We start from the raw sequence: 19,065 nt of genomic DNA, 5'->3' as shown, positions 1-19,065 counted from the left end.
CTTTTCCTTAGTTTCCTTTTTTAAATTTTTTTCCTTGTTTTTCTTCACATCAGACAGGTGATATGCTGAGCAGAGTTTCAGGGCAGAGGCACATCTCACACATGTGTGTGAACTAGAAGTCATCACTTTTTTTTTTTTTGTAGACAGAGTCTCACTTTATCGCCTTTGGTAGAGTGCTGTGGTGTCACAGCTCACAGCAACCTCTAGTTCCTGGGCTTAGGTAATTCTCTTGCCTCAGCTTCCCAAGTAGCTGGGACTACAGGTGCCCACCACAACACCTGGCTATTTTTTTGTTGCAGTTCAGCCAGGGCTGGGTTTGAACCTGCCACTCGGTATATGGGGCCAGTGCCCTACTCACTGAGCCACAGGTGCCGCCTGGAAGTCATAACGTTTATGAACCACAAAAGGATCTGGCATGACTTTTTTCCTTTTAACTTTTTGTTCTTATATGGGTTGTTAAACACTCACACTGAGAACGAGCACTTGAGTTCGCGTGTCACACCCAGAGTCAGCGGCGGATGCTGTGTGCCCTGTGCCTACCTCATGTGGCTTTGGTGGCCACAGCACCAGTTGTTGACCAGATATCTGTAGCAGGTGGCCCCAGCGCCCTGGGGTCAATCAGATATCTGAGGCAGACTTTGGACTGAACACAATTTAAGGGATAGATTTGGCTGCCATGGCAGGTGGTAAATAAGTGGTACTTATTCTTCCTCCTTGAGAGTGGGTGATGTCCCACTCCTGTACTCTTCCCCAAGTTTGTTTCTGTGCGTTATTGACTTGCTGTTACTTACTTGCTGTGGAGCCAAAGGTATGACTTTTTTTTTTTTTTTTTACTTTTTTCTTCATTTTTCTTTTTTATCTTTTTCCTTTTCATTTTTCCTTCTTTTCCCTTTTTAATAATGCCTTTTTCCTCTTCTTTTCTTTTGTCACTTCAGAAGGTGATGTGCTGACCAAACTTTGAGGACTCAAGCACATTTCATACATGCTTGTGAACAGGCAGTCATCATGCTTACCATCCACAAAAAGATATGGTATGACATTCTCTTTTTTTTTACATTTAATTAATTAATTTACTTTTTGCAGTTTTGGCTGGGGTTGGACTTGAACCCACCACCCCCAGTATATGGGGCTGGTGCCCTACTCCTTGAGCCAGAGGCTCAAGATATTCTTTTATTATTTTTTTCATACATATTTGTTATTAATTGAATGTCCTGTGCTGAGAATGAGCTTTTTTTTTTCCCCTGTTTTACCATGAGTTACCAAGAAATGAGAATGAGCTCTTGAGCTCACCTACCACCCTGGGACTTGGCTGCAGTCTTTATGTCTCCTGTGTAGAACACATACTGGCCTTGGTCCCGATTATGACTGCTGGTGGAACAGATGGCTGTGGCCAACTTTGGGCCAAGACAGCTCTTGGGGCAGACTTGGCCACTATGGCTGCATCACCACTAGGTGGTAGCCGTGGGTCAGTATTCCTCCTCTTTAGGAAGGGGTGACGTTCCCCCAACTCCCATTCCTCTCTGAACTTGTTTCTCCCAGTTGTTGACTTGCTCTTACTTGCTATATTGCCAGTGGTATGACTTATATTTTTTCCTTTTCTCCCTATGTTTTCTTTTTTTTTTTTTTTTGCTTTCTTCCTTTTCATTATTTTCTTTTCCTTTTTAGTTCTTTTTTTGCCCTTTTTCACATCAGACAGGTGATGTACTGAATAAACTTTGGGGGCAGAGGCACATCTAACATTGGTGCAAGTACAGGCAATAATCAGGCTTATGAACCACAAAAGGATCTGGCATGACTTTTTTCTTTTTAGTTTTGTTACTCAGCTAGAAATCCGGCTATCCTGGGGAATGAGGACAGGGTGAGGGCCCTGTGTCCCCATCTTGGTGCTGCCACCTTAATTTTGTCCCAAGTGATTGCTCATACCTGGGGAGAACAGACCACCCTGCCAATCTACCAGTGCAAACTACACAAGCACATAGAAGACTCTCTAGCCTAGCAACAGGTACAGTAGTCTTAAAGGTGACCTAAAACAGCCGTAAGGCTAAATATCATGTCATTAGCTTAAATCTACATGGTGGTCTACACTCTCCCCCTCAGTGGGCTCTCAGAGAGGCTCATGGGAGGTCCACATGCACAATAAGATTCTGGTTTCAAGGTCACATCTGAATAACAAGGTAGGCCCAACCCAGGCAATATAAAGGAGAATGCCTGGCCATATTCAAAGCCTTGTTTTGCCCCAGAAATGGTCAGCAGAGAACAGTGGCTGCCACACGGAACTCTAAATCATCCCATCACCTTACAATTGGACCTCTTTTGCAAAACGGAAGGAAAATGGACCAAATACGGTATGCACTGACATTTTTTGTTTACAGGAAAATTCTTGGTGGTGGAAGGTGTGTACAGAACTAAGTAACGTTGTGATGTTAAGAGATTCTCCTCAGGTTCCCACCTGTTCCATACTGCCCTTATGGAACAAAGAGGGGGGTCATCCTGTCTTTACCTCTACCAGAGGGAAGGGTGGTTCAGCTCTTACCCTTGATGTAAATAATAGAAGCTCGGACCAACCCTGGTCTTTAAGCCCTTTAATTTAAAAGAAATAGGGGAATACTTTCTAATATGTATCCAGGCTCCAAGCCACCAGGGAAAATGTGGTCAAGTAGTCAATTATTCCAAGGTCTCTGCCATAACCCAGGGCCCAAGGGAAACTCCATAGCCTTTCTGGATTGATTCTGAGAGGCAATAAAAAGCATGCCATTCTCAATCTTAATGTCTAAGAGGGACGAGTGCTACTAAAAACAAAATTATTGGCAGTGTCCATAGCTCAGTGGGTAGGGCACCAACCACATACTAGGGTTGGCAGGTTCAAACCCGGCCCCGGCCACTAAAACAACAATGACAACTGCAATAACAACAACAACAAAAACAGCCAGGTGTTGTGATGGGCACCTTTAGTCCTAGTTACTTGGGAGGCTGAGGCAAGAGAATTGCTTAAGCCCAAGAGTTTGAGGTTGCTGTGAGCTGTGATGCCATAGCACTCTACCCAGGGCAACCGCTTATGACTCTGCATCTAAAAAAAAAATTATTGATCCAAATAGCACCAGATATTAGGAAAACAATTCCAAAAGCTTGTCAAGGACCTTACCACTTCCTTTAATGACATGGTGACTGCTACTAATTCTATTTTCTGTAACAGAACTTCTGAGTTTGAGTCTCAGGCTTGGGGAGGGAACGGAGGAATGTGGCCAGGCATGTGCAGTTAATGGCAGCAGTGGAGCCACCTTTTGGACCAATAGCCAAAGCTTCCACCAAAGGAAGTGACCTCTGGTGCTGCATCTACTAATGGGAAGGGCATCAGACCAAAGACTCCCCCAACAAGGACAGGCCACCCAAATCCCCTTTTAATTAGTGCCATCAAACAGGTCACCGGACTGCACTTTGTCCTATGAGACCCTTCCAGGAAGGGAGTTGGTCCCCAGGCTGGATTGCAAAACAATAATGAAGGAGCCTGCAAGTGACCATCACTGGACTGGAGCCACGGGTAACCTTCCTGGTGGCAAGTAGGCCAGTAAATTTCCTTCTTGATACTGGGGCCACCTGCTCTGTCCTCCTCACCTACTCTGGAAAACTAAGTACTCAGTCCTGTATAGTCACCAGAGTATCTGGGGTATGACTTGCCTATTTGAGGGTGACAGCAGCCATGTCTTTACTCATACTGGAGTGTGGTGGAAATCAGAGTTTGGGGACCCTGAGAACTCCAAGAGAAAAACATCCCCAAGAGCAAAATAGAGTTTAGGAGTTTAACTGAGCAAAGAAACAGCAGCTTAGTTTTAGTATTTCAATTTTAAAAATAGCTTTGCTGACTAATAACAAGTCAGTACAATTCTTGCAGAAAACAGGTTTGAGGAAAGAAACAGAGATTGCAGAGAAACAGAGACTGCCTAAAGGTTAAGTGGCCTAGGCACATTGGAATGCAAATGTCTGTGTGAGTACAACATGGCAAGGCCTGACAGGTAATCAATCTAGCCTGGGGGCCTCAGCTTTCCTTGTAAAGGGATAAGGCTCCAACCCTGAAGAGGGCTGGAACTCAAAACCCTAGGAGAGAGCTGGGTACTGCAAAACTCACTGGGAACAATGTGTGCAACCAAAACCCACACAAACAGAGGGAGGACCTCTGGGGCAGAGAAGAGGCAGGGAAGGACTTCTTTCTCTCCCAGCTTCCAATGTGGGCAGTGGCATCAGCCTGTTTGCCCCACAGGAGAACAAGGGGTCTAACAGCCCCTTTGGACCCCTAAAGAGCAAGGCTAACCAAACAGATGTGGGCACATCCTTTTTGCCTTAAGGTTATGTTCCTTGTTTCTCATGAATACAGGGCTAAGTATAGTTAACTATCAATTAAGGAAGAAGCATATCTAGTCATACAATTGCTATGTACATAAGACACAAATAGCCCACACAAATAGCTGATGTTTGCTCAGATCTCCATAAGCTCACAGACCCACTCACCTAAAATTGGCTTTGAGAGAACTCAATAAAAGCTGAGTGGTCAAAGCATAGGGCACTTCCATTACATCTTACCATGGATAATAAGGGACTCCTTGGCCCTCCTTTAAATTTTCTCTCTGTTTTGTGTCTTTATTTTCCCCATTTGGTTGATTCCACTTTAACAGGTACCCCATGTTCCTGGTGAGGGGCTGGTACCCAATATTAGAGACCATTAATTTCACTATGGTAGCTTCCCTTCCTATCAGAAACTTCCACAGGGTCTCAAATAGCTGCCTCCTCCCTTACTCTCAGAAACTTCCACGGGATCTCAAATAGCTGCCTATTAAAGCTTCAGGCTCTGTTTATAGAAAACCCTCACTTAAAAATTGAGACCTGCTCTGGACTTAACACTACCATTCTTCTTCCAGAAGAGACAATAGCAGAACCAAGCAGGCTAGTGCATGATTGTGAAAGGGTTATACACTACCACCTCCCCTGAGCAGATCTATCCCCAGTCTTCATCCTTAAAGCCCATAAGTGAAAAACCACACAGGAGGAAGAACCAGCAAAGAAATATTAGCAATGTGAAGAATCAGAACAGATCAATTCCTCCAAGGGATCACAATGTAGCTACCATAGAAGATCCCAACTATAAAGAAATTGTGGAAATGGAAAAGAAATAGAATTTAGACTATCTATGGCAAAAATGATGAAGGGAATTGAAGGGAAAGTGGAAAATTGGCAAAATGAAATCCAAAAATTGACCTAAGAAATTAACAAAGGACAAGACAAAGCCCCCAAGATCTGGACAAATTTAGAAAGAATGTAACAGAGCTTAGAGAAGTGAAGAAGCCTTTCATTCAGAGAGTTTCAAAATATAGCAGAAAGTTCAATAGCAGATTAAACCAGAAAGAAAAAAGAATATCAGACCTGGAAGATAAGGCTCTCAAGCTAACCCACTCTTTTAAAGAGGCAGAAAAAAGGAGACAATCTCTTCAAGAATTATGGGACTATGCAAAGTATACAATCATGAATTACAGGCATCCCTCAAGGAGAAGAAGAGAAGGCACAGAAGCCCTACTTGCATATACCTGCTAGACATATTGAGTGTCTGGGTCACCCCAGTTCAAAAAAAGCATCTCCTAGACACATTGTAATTAACTTGGCCAATGTCAAAATGAAAGAGAAAATTCCACAAGCTGCCAGGTATAAACAGCACCTGACCTAAAAGGGCAAATCCATTAGGATGATTGGGGATTTTTCAGGTGAAACTTTATTAAGCCAGAAGAGAATGGGCTCCCATTTTCAATCTACTCAAACAAAACGACTGCCAGATAAGGATTCTGTGTCCTGAAAAACTAAACTTCATATTCAGTGCATAAATCAAATCTTTTACTGACAAACATACATTGAGGAAATTTGCCACTACCAGACCTTCTCTGCAGGAAGTACTCAGAACAGTACTATACGCAAAACACCACCATGGACCACTAGCCAAGTAAAGTCATTTGGAATCTAAAAGATAAACCCTAGCTTCCACAATGGCCCAACTGATAAAACAAGGCAACAGACCTCAACACAACAAAATGAACAGAAATTCTCCCTACTCATCAATTCTCTCAATAAATGTGAATGGCTTGAACTCCCCAATGAAGAGGCATATGCTGGCAGATTGGAGACAAAAATACAAGCCAAGTATTTTCTGATTTCTGGAAACACATCTAAACCATAAGGACAAATCAAGACTCAGGGTGAAGGGTTAGAAAACAATATTTTAGACAAATGGAAAACAAAATAAAGCAGGAATAGCAATCCTTTTCACGGATACAATTGTCTTTAAATCTACAAAAGTAATGAAAAACAAAGATGGACACCATATACTAGTCAAGAGAACACTATAACAAGAAGACATTTCAATCCTAAATATTTATGCACCCAACATTAACACCCCCAGATTTATGAAATGAACCCTACTTGAGTTGAACAATATGATATCGTACAACACCATAATTGTCAGACACTTCAACATCCCATTGATGGTACCAGACAGATTCTCTAAGGAGAAACTAAACAAAGAAACAACAAACTTAAACACAAGTCTAGATCAAATGGGCTTAACAGACATACAGACCATTTTACCTCATTACCAGTGAGTATATGTCCTTTTCATCAGTTCATGGATCTTTCTCCAAAATTGGTCATATCCTAGGACACAAATCAAACCTCAACAAGTTTAAAAGAATAGAAATCATACCATGTATCTTCACAGACCACAATGGAATAAAAGTAGAACTCAGTTGTAACAGAAACACACATTCCACATGAAGTCATGGAAACTAAACCCTCTTTTCCTAGGACAAGGAGTAGATAAAGATGGAAATCATTAGATTCCTTGAATAAAATGATAATAAAGCCATAAGCTATCAAAATGTGTGGGATACTGCAAAGGCAGTCCCAAGAGGGAAATTTATTACATTAAATGCTCAGATCCAGAAGACTGAAAGAGTGCAAATCAATTATCTAATGAATCATCCCAAGGAACTGGAAAAAGAAAAGCAATTCAATCCCAAACCAAGTAGAAAAAAAGAAATAACCAAAATAAGACCAGAACTACATGAAATTGAGAGGAAAGAAAAAAGAACATTCAGAAGATTAATGAAAGAAAATGTTGGTTCTTTGAAGAGATAAATAAAATTGATAAAGCTTTGGCCAGATTAACTAGAAACAGAAAAGTGTAGTCAGTAATAACCTCAATCATAAAAAAAAATGGCAAAATAACAATAGATACCACAGAGATACAAAAGAGCATTGCTAAATACTACAAAAATATTATGTCCAGAAATTTGAAAATAATGGAGAAAATGGACCAATTCCTGGAAGCACATTATCTCCCTATATTCAACCAGTAAGAAAGAGAACTCTTGAACAGACTAATATCAAGCACCAAAATTGCAACGACAATAAAAAAGCTTCCAGCAAACAAAAAAGTCTTGAACCAGACAGTTTAATACAAGAATTCTACCAAATCCTCAAAGAAGAGCTCATCCCTATATTGGAGAACCTATTCCAAAATATTGAGAAGGAAGGCACCCTCCCCAATTCCTGCTATGAAGCAAATATCACCCCAATACCAAAACCAGGAAAAGAAAAAAAAAAAACAAAAAAAGAAAACTATAGACCAATATTATTAATAAATATTGTTGCAAAAACACTCAATAAAAAAGGAGAAATAACAACAGATCCCACAGAGATACAAAAGAGCATCACTGAATACTACAATACATTACTGTGTACTCAATAAAATCTTAGCAAACAGAATTCAGCTGTATGTTAAAAAAATAATTCATCATGACCAGGTGGGCTTCATCTCAGGCGTACAAGGCTGGTTCAACAGATCCATATGTAGCTTACAAATCTGTAAAAGTAATTCACCACATAAACAGAAGTAAAAACAAAGACCATATGATACTCACAACAGATGTAGAAAAAACATTTGACAAAATTCAGCATCATTTCTTGTTAACAACACTTAAGAAAATAGGCATATATGGGACATTTCTTAACCTGATGGAAGTCAACTACAGCAAACCTACAGCCAATATCAAATTGAATGGAGAAAAACCGAAAGCATTTCTGCTTAGAATTAGAACCAGAGAAGAATGTCCTGTATCACCACTACTATTCAATATAGTGCTGGAAGTCCCAGCCAATGCAATCAAGCAAGAAAATGATATCAATTATATCCAAATGGAGACAGAGGAGGTCAAACTCTCACTCTTTGCTGATGATATGATCTAATATTTAGAAAGCCCTAAGGACTCAAGTAGGAGACTTTTGGAAGTGATCAAGAAATACAGTACTGCTGGGCACAGTGGCTCACACCTATAATTCTAGCACTCTGGGAGGACAAGGTGGGTGGATTGCCTGAGCTTACAGGTTCAAGACCAGCCTGAGCAAATGTAAGACTCCTGTCTCTAAAAACAAAACAAAACAAAACAAACAAACAAACAAAAATAGCCAGGCATCCTGGCAGGCACCTGTAGTCCCAGCTACTCCAGAAACTGAGACAAGAGGATTATTTGAGCCCAAGAGTTTGAGGTTGTGGGTGGCGCCTGTGGCTCAAGGAGCAGGGCACCAGCCCCATATACCAGGGGTGGCAGGTTCAAGCTCGGCCCTGGCCAAAACTGCAAAAAAAAACAAAACCGAATTTGAGGTTGCTGTGAGCTATGAGGCTACAGCACTCTACCAAGAGTGACAAAGTGAGACTGTCTCAAAAAAAAAGAAATACAGTAATGCCTAAGGATATAAAACCAGTGTTTGCAAATCAGTAGCCTTCATATACACCAAGAACAGTCAAGATGAGAGTCAAATCAAAGATAAAATACCCTTCCTTCACAATAACATCAAAGAAAATGAAATACCTTTGAATATACTTAACAAAAGGTGTGAAGGATTTCAACTGAGAGAACTATGAAACCTATGAAACCTATGAGAGAAAAGAAATACCAAAAGATGTTAACTAATGAAAAAACACACCACTCTCATGGCTGGGAAGAATCAACATTGTTAAAATGTCTACCTTAACTGTATCAGATATTTTAGGGACTAATGGAACATATTCTAGTTCCACAAAACCTGAAATATCATTGTGGTTCACCAGAGTAGGAGCTCATGGAATTTGGGTGATCAATGGATTTTCAGCTCACATTTATCTCACAGTGGGCCCAGTGGATCCCCAAACTCACCCTGTGATTATTTTCTCAGTCTGGACTGTATAATTGAATATTTATACTTATCAGCTGTCAGAATCCCTATATTGATTCCCTGATTTGTAGAGCGAGAACTCTTAATATTATGCTAAGAAAGGCCAAATGAAAGTTGTAAGAACTGGCCTTACCTAGGAAAGTAGTAAATTAAAAGCAATAATAATTCCTGGAAAAATTATACCGACTAGCACTACCATGAAAGAACTTAAAATATGTAAGACTGGAAAAAAATGCTTGTGAAACTCTCCAAAAGGAGGGGTATTTTGTGCTTCTTTTGCATTGAGCAAAATGTCATTATTTGGTGTATATATAAGTTTTTATGTTTAATTCCTTGCTGTGTACTTTATATATGAACTCTAGGACCTTTATAAACCTGCTTTCCTCCTCATTCCCAGAGCCAACGAAAACATACAATCCAAGCTTGATGAAATCTATCTTTACCAGGGCATTATATTAAAGTTTCAGCAACTCATGCTGAGGAAAAAGTTGTAGCATACTAGGAAATTGGGGTGATGTATTGCAGTCCAAGAAAGTTTATTCCTTTTGGTATATTCCATTCCCAACTCTGAAATACAGAAGCCTTAACTCCCCCAGTTTATGAAGAAACTGGAAGAATCCTTTCAGTCCCTGTTATACCACCAGATTGTGTGGCAAAGAGTAACAAAATGGATGTTTAGTGAACACTTTAAGCTTCTTTTAATGGAACAGCTTCCAGCTTTGCTGGAAATTACCTTCAGCAAAGCAGAAGAATTTATACTTACATATTTAGATATGGTGCTCCAAAGTAGGAAGTGCTCTGAACATTATAGATCAAATCTACCCCAAAATAAATTGGCATAAGCTTCAAGGAAGCATGAAAGCAGCCTTATTGTGCATTTTATTTTATGGTGTTTAAGTGCATAGTAAATAGATGTATCAGTCTGGAAAAAAAAAAAAAGAAAAATGTAGGAGTGAGGATTCCCACCACATCCCCATTCAACTTGCTTTTCTATCTTGTACAGATGACAAATGGATTTTGGAAAATGACATGGAATTGTTATAACCTTAACCTTGTGATGACTTCAATTGTAGCTGCCACACCAGTTTTTGTTTTATTACCTGAACAAATTAACAAATCCCAGAGGATGTTACTTGGCATACAGCTATTGATTTGGCAAATACCTTTTACTTCATTCCTGTCAATGATGTTCAACAGAAGCTGTTTATTTTCAGCTCACAAGATCAGGAATATACCTGCATTGTCCTACTTCAAGGGTATACCAACTCTACAGCCCTATACCACAATGTCATTTGCAGGAATCTTGATTGACTTTTTTCACACAGGATATCCTCCCTGTCCTTTATTCTTATATATTAAGTTGACTGGATGTTTTGAGCAAAAAGTAGCAATAACTGTAGACTTAATGGTAAGAAATTTGTGCATCAGAGGGTAGAAAATAAACACAAGTTCAAGGGCTTTCTTTGTCACTGCAATTCATAGGGGTCTAGTGGTATAAAGCATGTCAATATCCCCTCTACAGTGAAGGGTAAGTGGTTATATCTGGCTTCTTCTACAACCAAAAAAGAGGCACACTGGGCCTCTTTTGAGTTTGGAGGCAACCTGGTCCTCATTTGTGAGTATTGGCAAAACTTTGCGATTTGCTTTCTCTAGAAAGCTTTATGTGCTCTCAATCAGCATCCAACAGATAATTCTGTTTCTCCCATAGCCAAGATTTATGGGTCCAGGAATCAAGGGATGGAAATGGCTGTGGCACAACACACTATTGTCCCTAGTGACTCACTAGCAAATCTTTTATTTCTTTTTCTCACAACTTTTTGCTCTGCTGGCCTAAAGGTCTTAGTTCCAAAGAAAGTAATATTTCCACTAGAAGAGACAACAATGATCTCATTGAACTGGAAGTTAAGATTACCACCTGGCTACATGGGGCTCCTCATGCTTTTAACCCAATAGTTAAAGAGGGGAGTTCCTGTGTTGGCTGGGAGGATTGATCATGACTACCAAGGAGAAATTGGAGTCCTCTTTGGGAAAAGAATGCGTTTTTGGTTGTGTGAAAGATACTTATACCACGTTCAGTGGAATTAATGATCTTGTTGTTATATTCACTTAGAGATTAAATATGATTTAAAGATATGCATGCAATTAGCCAGGCATTGTGGTGGGTGCCTATAGTCCCAGGTACTTGGGAGGCTGAGGAAAGAGAATCAATTAAGCCCAAGAGTTTGAGGTTGCTGTGAGCTGTGACATCACGACATTCTACTCAGGGTGACAGCTTGAGATTCTGTCTCAAAAAGAAAAGAAAAGATATGCGTGCAAGTACCACGTTGACAAGGTGTGAATTTGTGAAAGTTAATTTATGTGTCAAGTTGACTGAATCATGGGCTATTAGAAAATTAGCAAACATTATTTCTGGGTGAGTTTTTGAGGGAGTTTTTAGATGAGATTAACATTAGAATTGGTAGATTGAGGGGAAAAAAGCCTTAGAACAAAAAGGCAAAAGGGAAAATCAATGCTCTCTGCCTGACTGCTTGAGCTAGAACATCAGTCTCGGGCACTTACACTAAAATTACATCATCATCTCCCTTGGTTCTCAGGCCTTCAGTCTTGGACTGAACTATATCACTACCATTCCTTGGTCTCCAGCTTGCAGATGGCAGATTGTGGGACTTCTCACTCCTCATTAGAACATAAGCCAATTTCTTATTAAATAGATAGATGGAAAGACTTTATTTTACACATATATAATACATATTATATATCCTACTGGTTCTATTTCTCTGAAGAATTCTAACTAATACAAAGGCTAGCCGCAGATTTGAGCAGGCAGAAGAAAGAATCTCTCAATTCAAAGACAGGATATTTGTTTTTCTTTTTTCTTTTTCTTTTCTTTCTTTCTTTTTTTTTTTTTTTTTGCCGTTTTGGCTGGGGCCATACTTGAACCTACCACCCCTCTCACCCCTGCACCCCCCCCTCCTCTCCTCCCCCAGTATATGGGGCCGGCGCCCTACTCCTTGAGCCACAGGCACCACTCTCAAAGATAGGCTATTTGAAATCTTCAAGTCTTAGAAACAGAAGGAAAAAAATGGGAACAGAGACTGTGGGACTTGTGGGATGCCATCAACTGGACCAACATATGTATGTATTATAGGCAGCCCCAGAATGAAAAGAGAAATAAATTATTTGAACAAATAATAGCTAAAAACTTCCCAAATGAGAGGAAATACATAAACCTACAAATCCAGAAAACACAGATTCTTAGTAGAATAAACACAGACCCAGACTGAGTCACATTTTAGTCAAACTGGCAAAAGACTAAATAAGAGTCTTACAAGCACTAAGAGCAGAACAGCCCATCAAAGACAAAGGATTTGAATAATATTATCAGCTGATTTTTTTCAGCAGAAACTGTTGAGGCTAGAAGGTAGTGAATGATATATTTAAAGTGATGAGGGAAAAACCTGTTAATTGAGAAATATACAGCTGGCAAAACTGTCCTTCAAAAATGATGGACAAATTAAGACATTTCCAGATGTTTTAAAAAGCTGAGCCAATTCATTACCTCTAAATATGTCACACAAGAAACATTAAAGGAAGTCTTTCAGGTTGGAATAAGTGAATTCTAGACAGTTAATTATACAAGAAAGTAAATAAGCTATATAAAGATATAAAGTCTCCAGGCTCGGTGCCCATACCCCAGTGGTTAGGGTGCCAGCCACATACACTAAGTCTGGTGGGTTCAAACCCGGGCCTGCCAAACGACAGTAACAACTACAACAAAAAAATAGCTGGGTGTTGTGGTGGGCGCCTATAGTCCTAGCTACTTGGAAGGCTGAGGCAAGAGAATCACTTAAGCCCAAGAGTTTGAGGTTGCTGTGAGCTGTGACATCACAGCACTCTACAGAAGGCAACATACTGAAATTCTGTCTCAAAATATATATATATAAATAAATACAACTGTGTTAAATGACTAAAAAAAAAAAGATACAAAGTCTCCAGTAAAGGTAAAAATACAAGGACAAATATAAAAATAGTATTATTATAATTTTGTTTTGTGAATTCATTTTTAATTTTCTACAGGATTCAAGAAATGCATGAAAAGTAATTATAAATCTATTGGTTGGTGCACAATGAATAAAGACATAATTTGTTACATTAATAGCATAAAGAGTAGAACTATATAGTGGTAGAATTTTGGTATGTGATTGAAGTTGAAATCAATTCAAATTATTTTGTTGCAATTTTAGGAGTAACCTATGAGGATGACATCCTAAAGTTACCTAATCCATAGTTACCTGAAAATTACTATTTAATCCTCATAGTAACCAAAAAGAAAATATGTACAGAATATACACAAAAAACAAAAATATCACTACAATCAACTAAACACAAAAGAAGTCAGTTATTGAAAAAATAATGTAACACTGACTTATTAAAAATTCCCATGTTACATAAATCTGGAGCCTCTATTTCATACTACACTGTAGCTGAAAGAGAAAAATAACAATTGCATTCATAAAGTTAAAAGTTATATGGGAAATAAACACTAATTTTTAGGGAAAAATTATGGAAATAGCAAAAATGTGCCATATACTATTATATAATATCATGTTTTATACCCTTGGGAAAAAAAGAAAAACAAAAATATAGTTCTTTTTTTGTGTGTGTGCAGTTTTTGGCCAGGGCCAGGTTTGAACCCACCACCTCCGGTGTATGGGGCCAGCGCCCTACTCCTTTGAGTCACAGGCACTGCTCAAAAATATAGTTCTTTTTAGCATGAATTTTTCTCTTAAAAAATTTCTATGGATCTCCCATTATTTCCTAAAAAGTCTATTCTCAAATGCAGCAGTGATAATTTTCACAGGGTATATATCATTTTTACTATATGGAATAACACTGGTGATTTCAGTTTTAATAACATTGGATTAAGATGAAAGGATGAGAAGATAAAAGTCTCTCAGCAGTATAACTCACAAGCATGTTAAAAAGCAACAATACAATTGATGACCTAGTATATGGTGGGGTCGGGGAAAGGGGGAGGGGAGAGAGGGAAGGAGGGAGGGCATCACAATGTTTGGCGCACCTTTTAGGAGAGGAACACATTTATAAGAGGGTCTTTGCTTGACAAATGCAATTAGTGTAACTTGGATCTTTGTACTCTCAATGAATCGCCAACAATTAATTTTTTCTTTTTTGAGGCAGAGTCTCAAGCTGTTGCCCTGGGTAGAGTGCCATGGCATCACAGCTTTCAGCAACTTCAAACTCTTGGGCTTAAGCACCCATCAGAATGCCCAGCTATTTTTTTGTTGTAGCTGTCATTGTTGTTTGGCAGGCCTGGGCTGGATTCAAACCCTCCAGCTCTGGTGTATGTGGCTGGCGCCCTAGCTGCTGAGCTACAGGCACTGAGACTACATTATCCTTTAAATGTCAGTGATCTAAATTAAATTATTTGTGCATATAATATAGCTAATGTATTAGTATTGTGTCCATTTGTTCAATTAATAATGGCCACGATGCATCTGATATTGTTCTAGGTCTGGGAATGGATATTTGAGAGATCCTGGTCCTTGTAGTGTTTCCATTAAATGATTATGTAATAGAATCTCTCTTCCACAAAATTCTAACATCTACAAGATGATTTAACAACATACATGTATAAAAATCATTGTGAATTTACTTCCCTTTCCCCATATTTTTCACATAACTTTTTCATGAAGTAAAAGTTTTTTAATTGGAGATAACATTTCTGTTTTTATGTTTTTGTTTTTTTTTTGGAGACAAAAAAAAAACAAAGTGTCTCACTATGTTGCCCTCTGTAGAGTGGTATAGTATCACAGCTCACAGCAACCTCAAACTCTTGGGGTTAAGTGATTCTCTTGCCTCAGCCTCCCAAGTAGCTGGGACTACAGGTGCCTGCCACAATGCCTGGCTATTTTTTTTGTTGTAGTTGTCATTGTTGTTTAGCTGACCCAGGCCGGGTTTGAACCTGCCAGCCTTGGTGTATGTGGCCTGTGCCCTAACCAGTGAGCTATGGGAGCCTCTCTGGAGATAACATTTCTGAAAATATTTTGAGCCTAAGTTCAATATTCTAATATCCTGGAAAAAATGCTGCATTTGAAATGGACGCAATGACAAAATTTCAACAGAAAAATTATTGGAACTCTTTTAGAAACATGAGAAGAGCTCTGTGTACTAATCAGATGCAGTTAGAGTAAACAGAGATAAAGAACCTCAAAGTTACCATTTTAATACAGTGAGTCTTGGTACAAATCAACCACACCCAGGTTGGGCGCAGTGGCTCACGCTTGTAATCCCAGAACCCTGGGAGGCCCAGGCGGGTGGATCGCCTAAATCTCACTAGTTTGAGACCAGCCTGAGCTAGAGCGAGATCTCATCTGTTAAAAATAGCCAGGTGCTACTTGGGAGGCTGAGGCAAGAGAATTGCTTGAACCCAAGGGTCTGAGGTTCCTATGAGCTATGACACCATGGCACTCTACCAGGGCCACGGAGTAACACTCTGTCTCAGATAAACAAACAATCACACTCAAATAAGGTAAACTAACAAAATAATTTTTAATGCAGGAAATCAGTGTATAAAGTCAGATGGAAGTTTTCAAAAATACAAAAAAAAATCCCCACTTGATTTTCTGTAACTTTGATAATTTTAATATATCCCCAAATCTGTAAGGCATAATATTATCATCCAAATGCTACTCATGACTTCCCATTGTTCTCTGGCTCTCTCTACCTCTTGAGTTCTTTATTCTATTATAAATTCTACAAGGTCTGACATAAAAGCACAGGAGTTTAATCAAAGTCCAATTTTTATTGTAATAAAAATTATCAATAAATATTACAACTAGACTTTAATAAGGAAAATGAACCTAGTGATTAGATTTTTATAACATTTTTTTAATGCCTATGAGTATGCAACAAAGCCCTAGCTTGTGTTTAGATATAAAATTTAAAGTCACTAAAGGAGCCTCAGGCAAGGCTATGGTAAAATGACTTTTCTGCCTACCAATTCTTTTTGTACATGATGTTATATATTTCTTTTATTTGTTCACATTAGCAAATATTTATCAAGTGCCATCTTTTGGTTAGTCTATGTTCTACATGCTGGGAATACAACATCTCATAAGATGAACAAGGTACCTCTTTTAAGGAGCTTGGGGGGGAAAAATGAGCAAACAAATTTAAAAAATTTCAATAGCAATTCGAGCTAAATGCTACAAAGGCAATCTTACAGAAAGATGGGATGGAGAATAATGGGGCTGTGTAACAGACAGAGGGGCAAGAGAGAACTATTTCTTACGATCTTTGTCTTTCTTCACATTGACTAACACGGGAGTCGGCAGCATTTCAGAAGAAGCCTTCATTCTCTGAAAATCCATTAGTTCTTCTTCCAGTTGTTTTTTCTCTTCCTCAAGCTTCATTATCTCCTCTTGTTGGACCTTTTTAAGGTGTTCAAACTTGTCCTGGAGCTGTGAAATAAATGTGCAACTGTGACTCGAGGGTAATGTGGCAGAACATGAGAAAGAAGATGCTTCTTTTTTTCTGGTTATCAAATCTATCCTCCACAACATCTTTTCTAATGAAATATGATAAATCCATGCTCACTAAAAATATGCACACTAAGACATAGCATCGATTGTGAAACATTTACTTTCAATCTAGTAGAGACCTTTATGGAAGAAAGTCTGATAATTTTCTTGTTAATTAAAATTAGCTCAAGTGTAGGAAAAAACAAAAAAGAAAGATTTTTTTTTCTTTTTGAGACAGAGTCTTAGTCGCTCTGGGGTTGAGTGCCTGGTATTATAGCTCACAACAACCTTGAACTTTTGGGCTCAAGCAATCCTCTTATCTCAGCCTCCTGAGTAGCTGGCACCACAGGTGCCCAACACGCCCCCATCTAGCTTTTCTATTTTAGTAGAGAAAGGATCTCACTTTGCTAAGGTTGGTCTCAGACTCCAGGGCTTGGGCAATCCACCTTCCTCGGCCTCCCAGAGTACTAAGATTATAGGTGTGAGCCACAGTGCCCAGCTAAAAACCAAAACTTTCTTTTTCTTTTTTATTGTTTGGGATTCATTGAGGGTACAACGAATTAGGTTATGCTGATCATATTTGTGAAGTCCCTTTTATCACCGTGTCCCACCTTCAAGAGGCGTGCCATACACCATAACCCCCCATCCTTCTCCCACCTCCCCTCTACCCCTGACCTCGTATTAGATCATCTACTGCCTTCATATTAGAATTGAGTACACTGGATTCTTGCTTCTCCATTCTTGTGATGCTTTACTAAGTAGAATGTGTTCCAGCTCAATCCAGGTTAATGCAAAAGATGTAAAGTCTCTATCTTTTTAATGGCTGAATAGTACTCGGTGGTATACATATACCATGGTTTGTTAATCCATTCCTGTGTTGGTGGGCATTTAAGTTGTTTCCACATTTTGGCAATTGTAAATTGAGCTGTGATAAACAGTCTAGAGCGAATGTCCTTATGACAAAATGATTTTCTTTTTCTTCTGAGTAGATACCTAGTAATGGGATTGCAGGATCAAATGTGAGGTCTAATTTGAGTTCTTCAAGGGTTCTCCATACTTCCTTCCAAAAAGGCTGTATTAGTTTGCAGCCCTACCAACAGTGTGAAAGTGTTCCCTTTTCTCCATATCCATACTAGCACCTGTAGCTTTGAGACTTTGTGATGTGGACTTTTCTCACTGGGTGTAGGTGATATCTCAAGGTGAAAACCAAAAAAATTTAAGGATTTCATTCACTTCCTTTTTATTTTCTCAGGATGTCTAATTTAATCTGTGGGGCTTAAAAACCAACTTATTTAGCCACAGGAAGGAAGGCACTGTCACTTTGGATTTCATTAGAGGGAGATCTAAGTCTTTAACATAACTTTGTTTAACAACATAGAATTGCTTGTATGTGTTAGAGAAACTATGTTTTTCTTAAAGCTGTCACTTGATGCCATAAAATCACAGAGGAAATGTCTACTTAAAGGTGGGAAGGCAAGAGTAGAAATGAGAGAGAACTAAACCTTATCCCACTATACAAACTGTTCACAATTTAACTAATCAGAAATGGAATGGGTAGCTGTTTGAGTCAGAAAGCTCCCTGACCTGAGAAGCACTTAATGACAGAGTGATTAGTGTTAGTATTAAAGGAGACATCAAAAGAAATGATAAGGGTGGCGCCTGTGGCTCAGTGAGTAGGGCGCCTGCACCATATACCGAGGGTGGCAGGTTCAAACCCAGCCCCGGCCAAAATACAACAACAACAACAACAACAAAAATAGCCGGGTGTTGTGGCAGGCACCTGTAATTCCAGCTACTTGGGAGGCTGAGGCAAGAGAATCGCCTAAGTCCAAAGCTGGAGGTTGCTGTGAGCTGTGATGCCGTGGCACTCTACTGAGGGCAACAAAGTGAGGCTCTGTCTCAAAAATAAATAAATAAATAAAAGAAATGATTAATAAAGTCTCTTATAAATCTAAGAGATTTATTTCATACTATACCTCTTCAGAGAGTATCCATTATTTCACCCATACTTGCTGGTTAATATTGTTCATGCTTTAAAAGCACAGACATAGCAATTGTGTTTCTATGTGTTTAAAAATTCAGCCCGCTTAGCCTGTGTGTACACATATATTAATAAATTTGGGGGTGAATAGAAGGTTGCTTGAGACATGGAAAGGATGGAAATGCAGCATCTTCTATTAAGAAATAGCTGTGCTTAATAGAGTGGAAAGTAACCTAAGCATAACAAATATTACCAAATGGTACAGTCGTATGGGATTCATAAAGTAGATTACACATT

The 19,065-nt window shown here is 39.1% G+C and overlaps 1 protein-coding gene and 2 non-coding genes across 3 annotated transcripts in view; all 3 read right to left on the bottom strand.

Annotated features, from left to right (window-relative positions):
* Positions 1-929: 929 nt before the first annotated feature.
* LOC128563059 (small nucleolar RNA U13) lies at positions 930-1,028 on the bottom strand. Its single transcript, XR_008373721.1, has one exon. It is a non-coding gene; the product is annotated as a small nucleolar RNA U13 (small nucleolar RNA).
* A 658-nt stretch (positions 1,029-1,686) lies between these two features.
* LOC128563058 (small nucleolar RNA U13) lies at positions 1,687-1,786 on the bottom strand. The gene has a single exon (XR_008373720.1). It is a non-coding gene; the product is annotated as a small nucleolar RNA U13 (small nucleolar RNA).
* A 14,761-nt stretch (positions 1,787-16,547) lies between these two features.
* SEPTIN14 (septin 14) overlaps positions 16,548-19,065 on the bottom strand; it is a 59,746-nt gene continuing 57,228 nt past the window's right edge. The window contains exon 9 of the mRNA XM_053555180.1: positions 16,548-16,727. Within this exon, the coding sequence (XP_053411155.1) occupies positions 16,548-16,727 (180 nt within the window). The remainder of the gene's footprint in view (positions 16,728-19,065) is intronic.

The sequence above is a fragment of the Nycticebus coucang genome, chromosome 12, assembly GCF_027406575.1.
Source record: "Nycticebus coucang isolate mNycCou1 chromosome 12, mNycCou1.pri, whole genome shotgun sequence".
NCBI lineage: Eukaryota > Metazoa > Chordata > Mammalia > Primates > Lorisidae > Nycticebus > Nycticebus coucang.
Note: the sequence above shows the minus strand (reverse complement) of the source record. Positions and strands in the feature narration are given on the sequence as shown.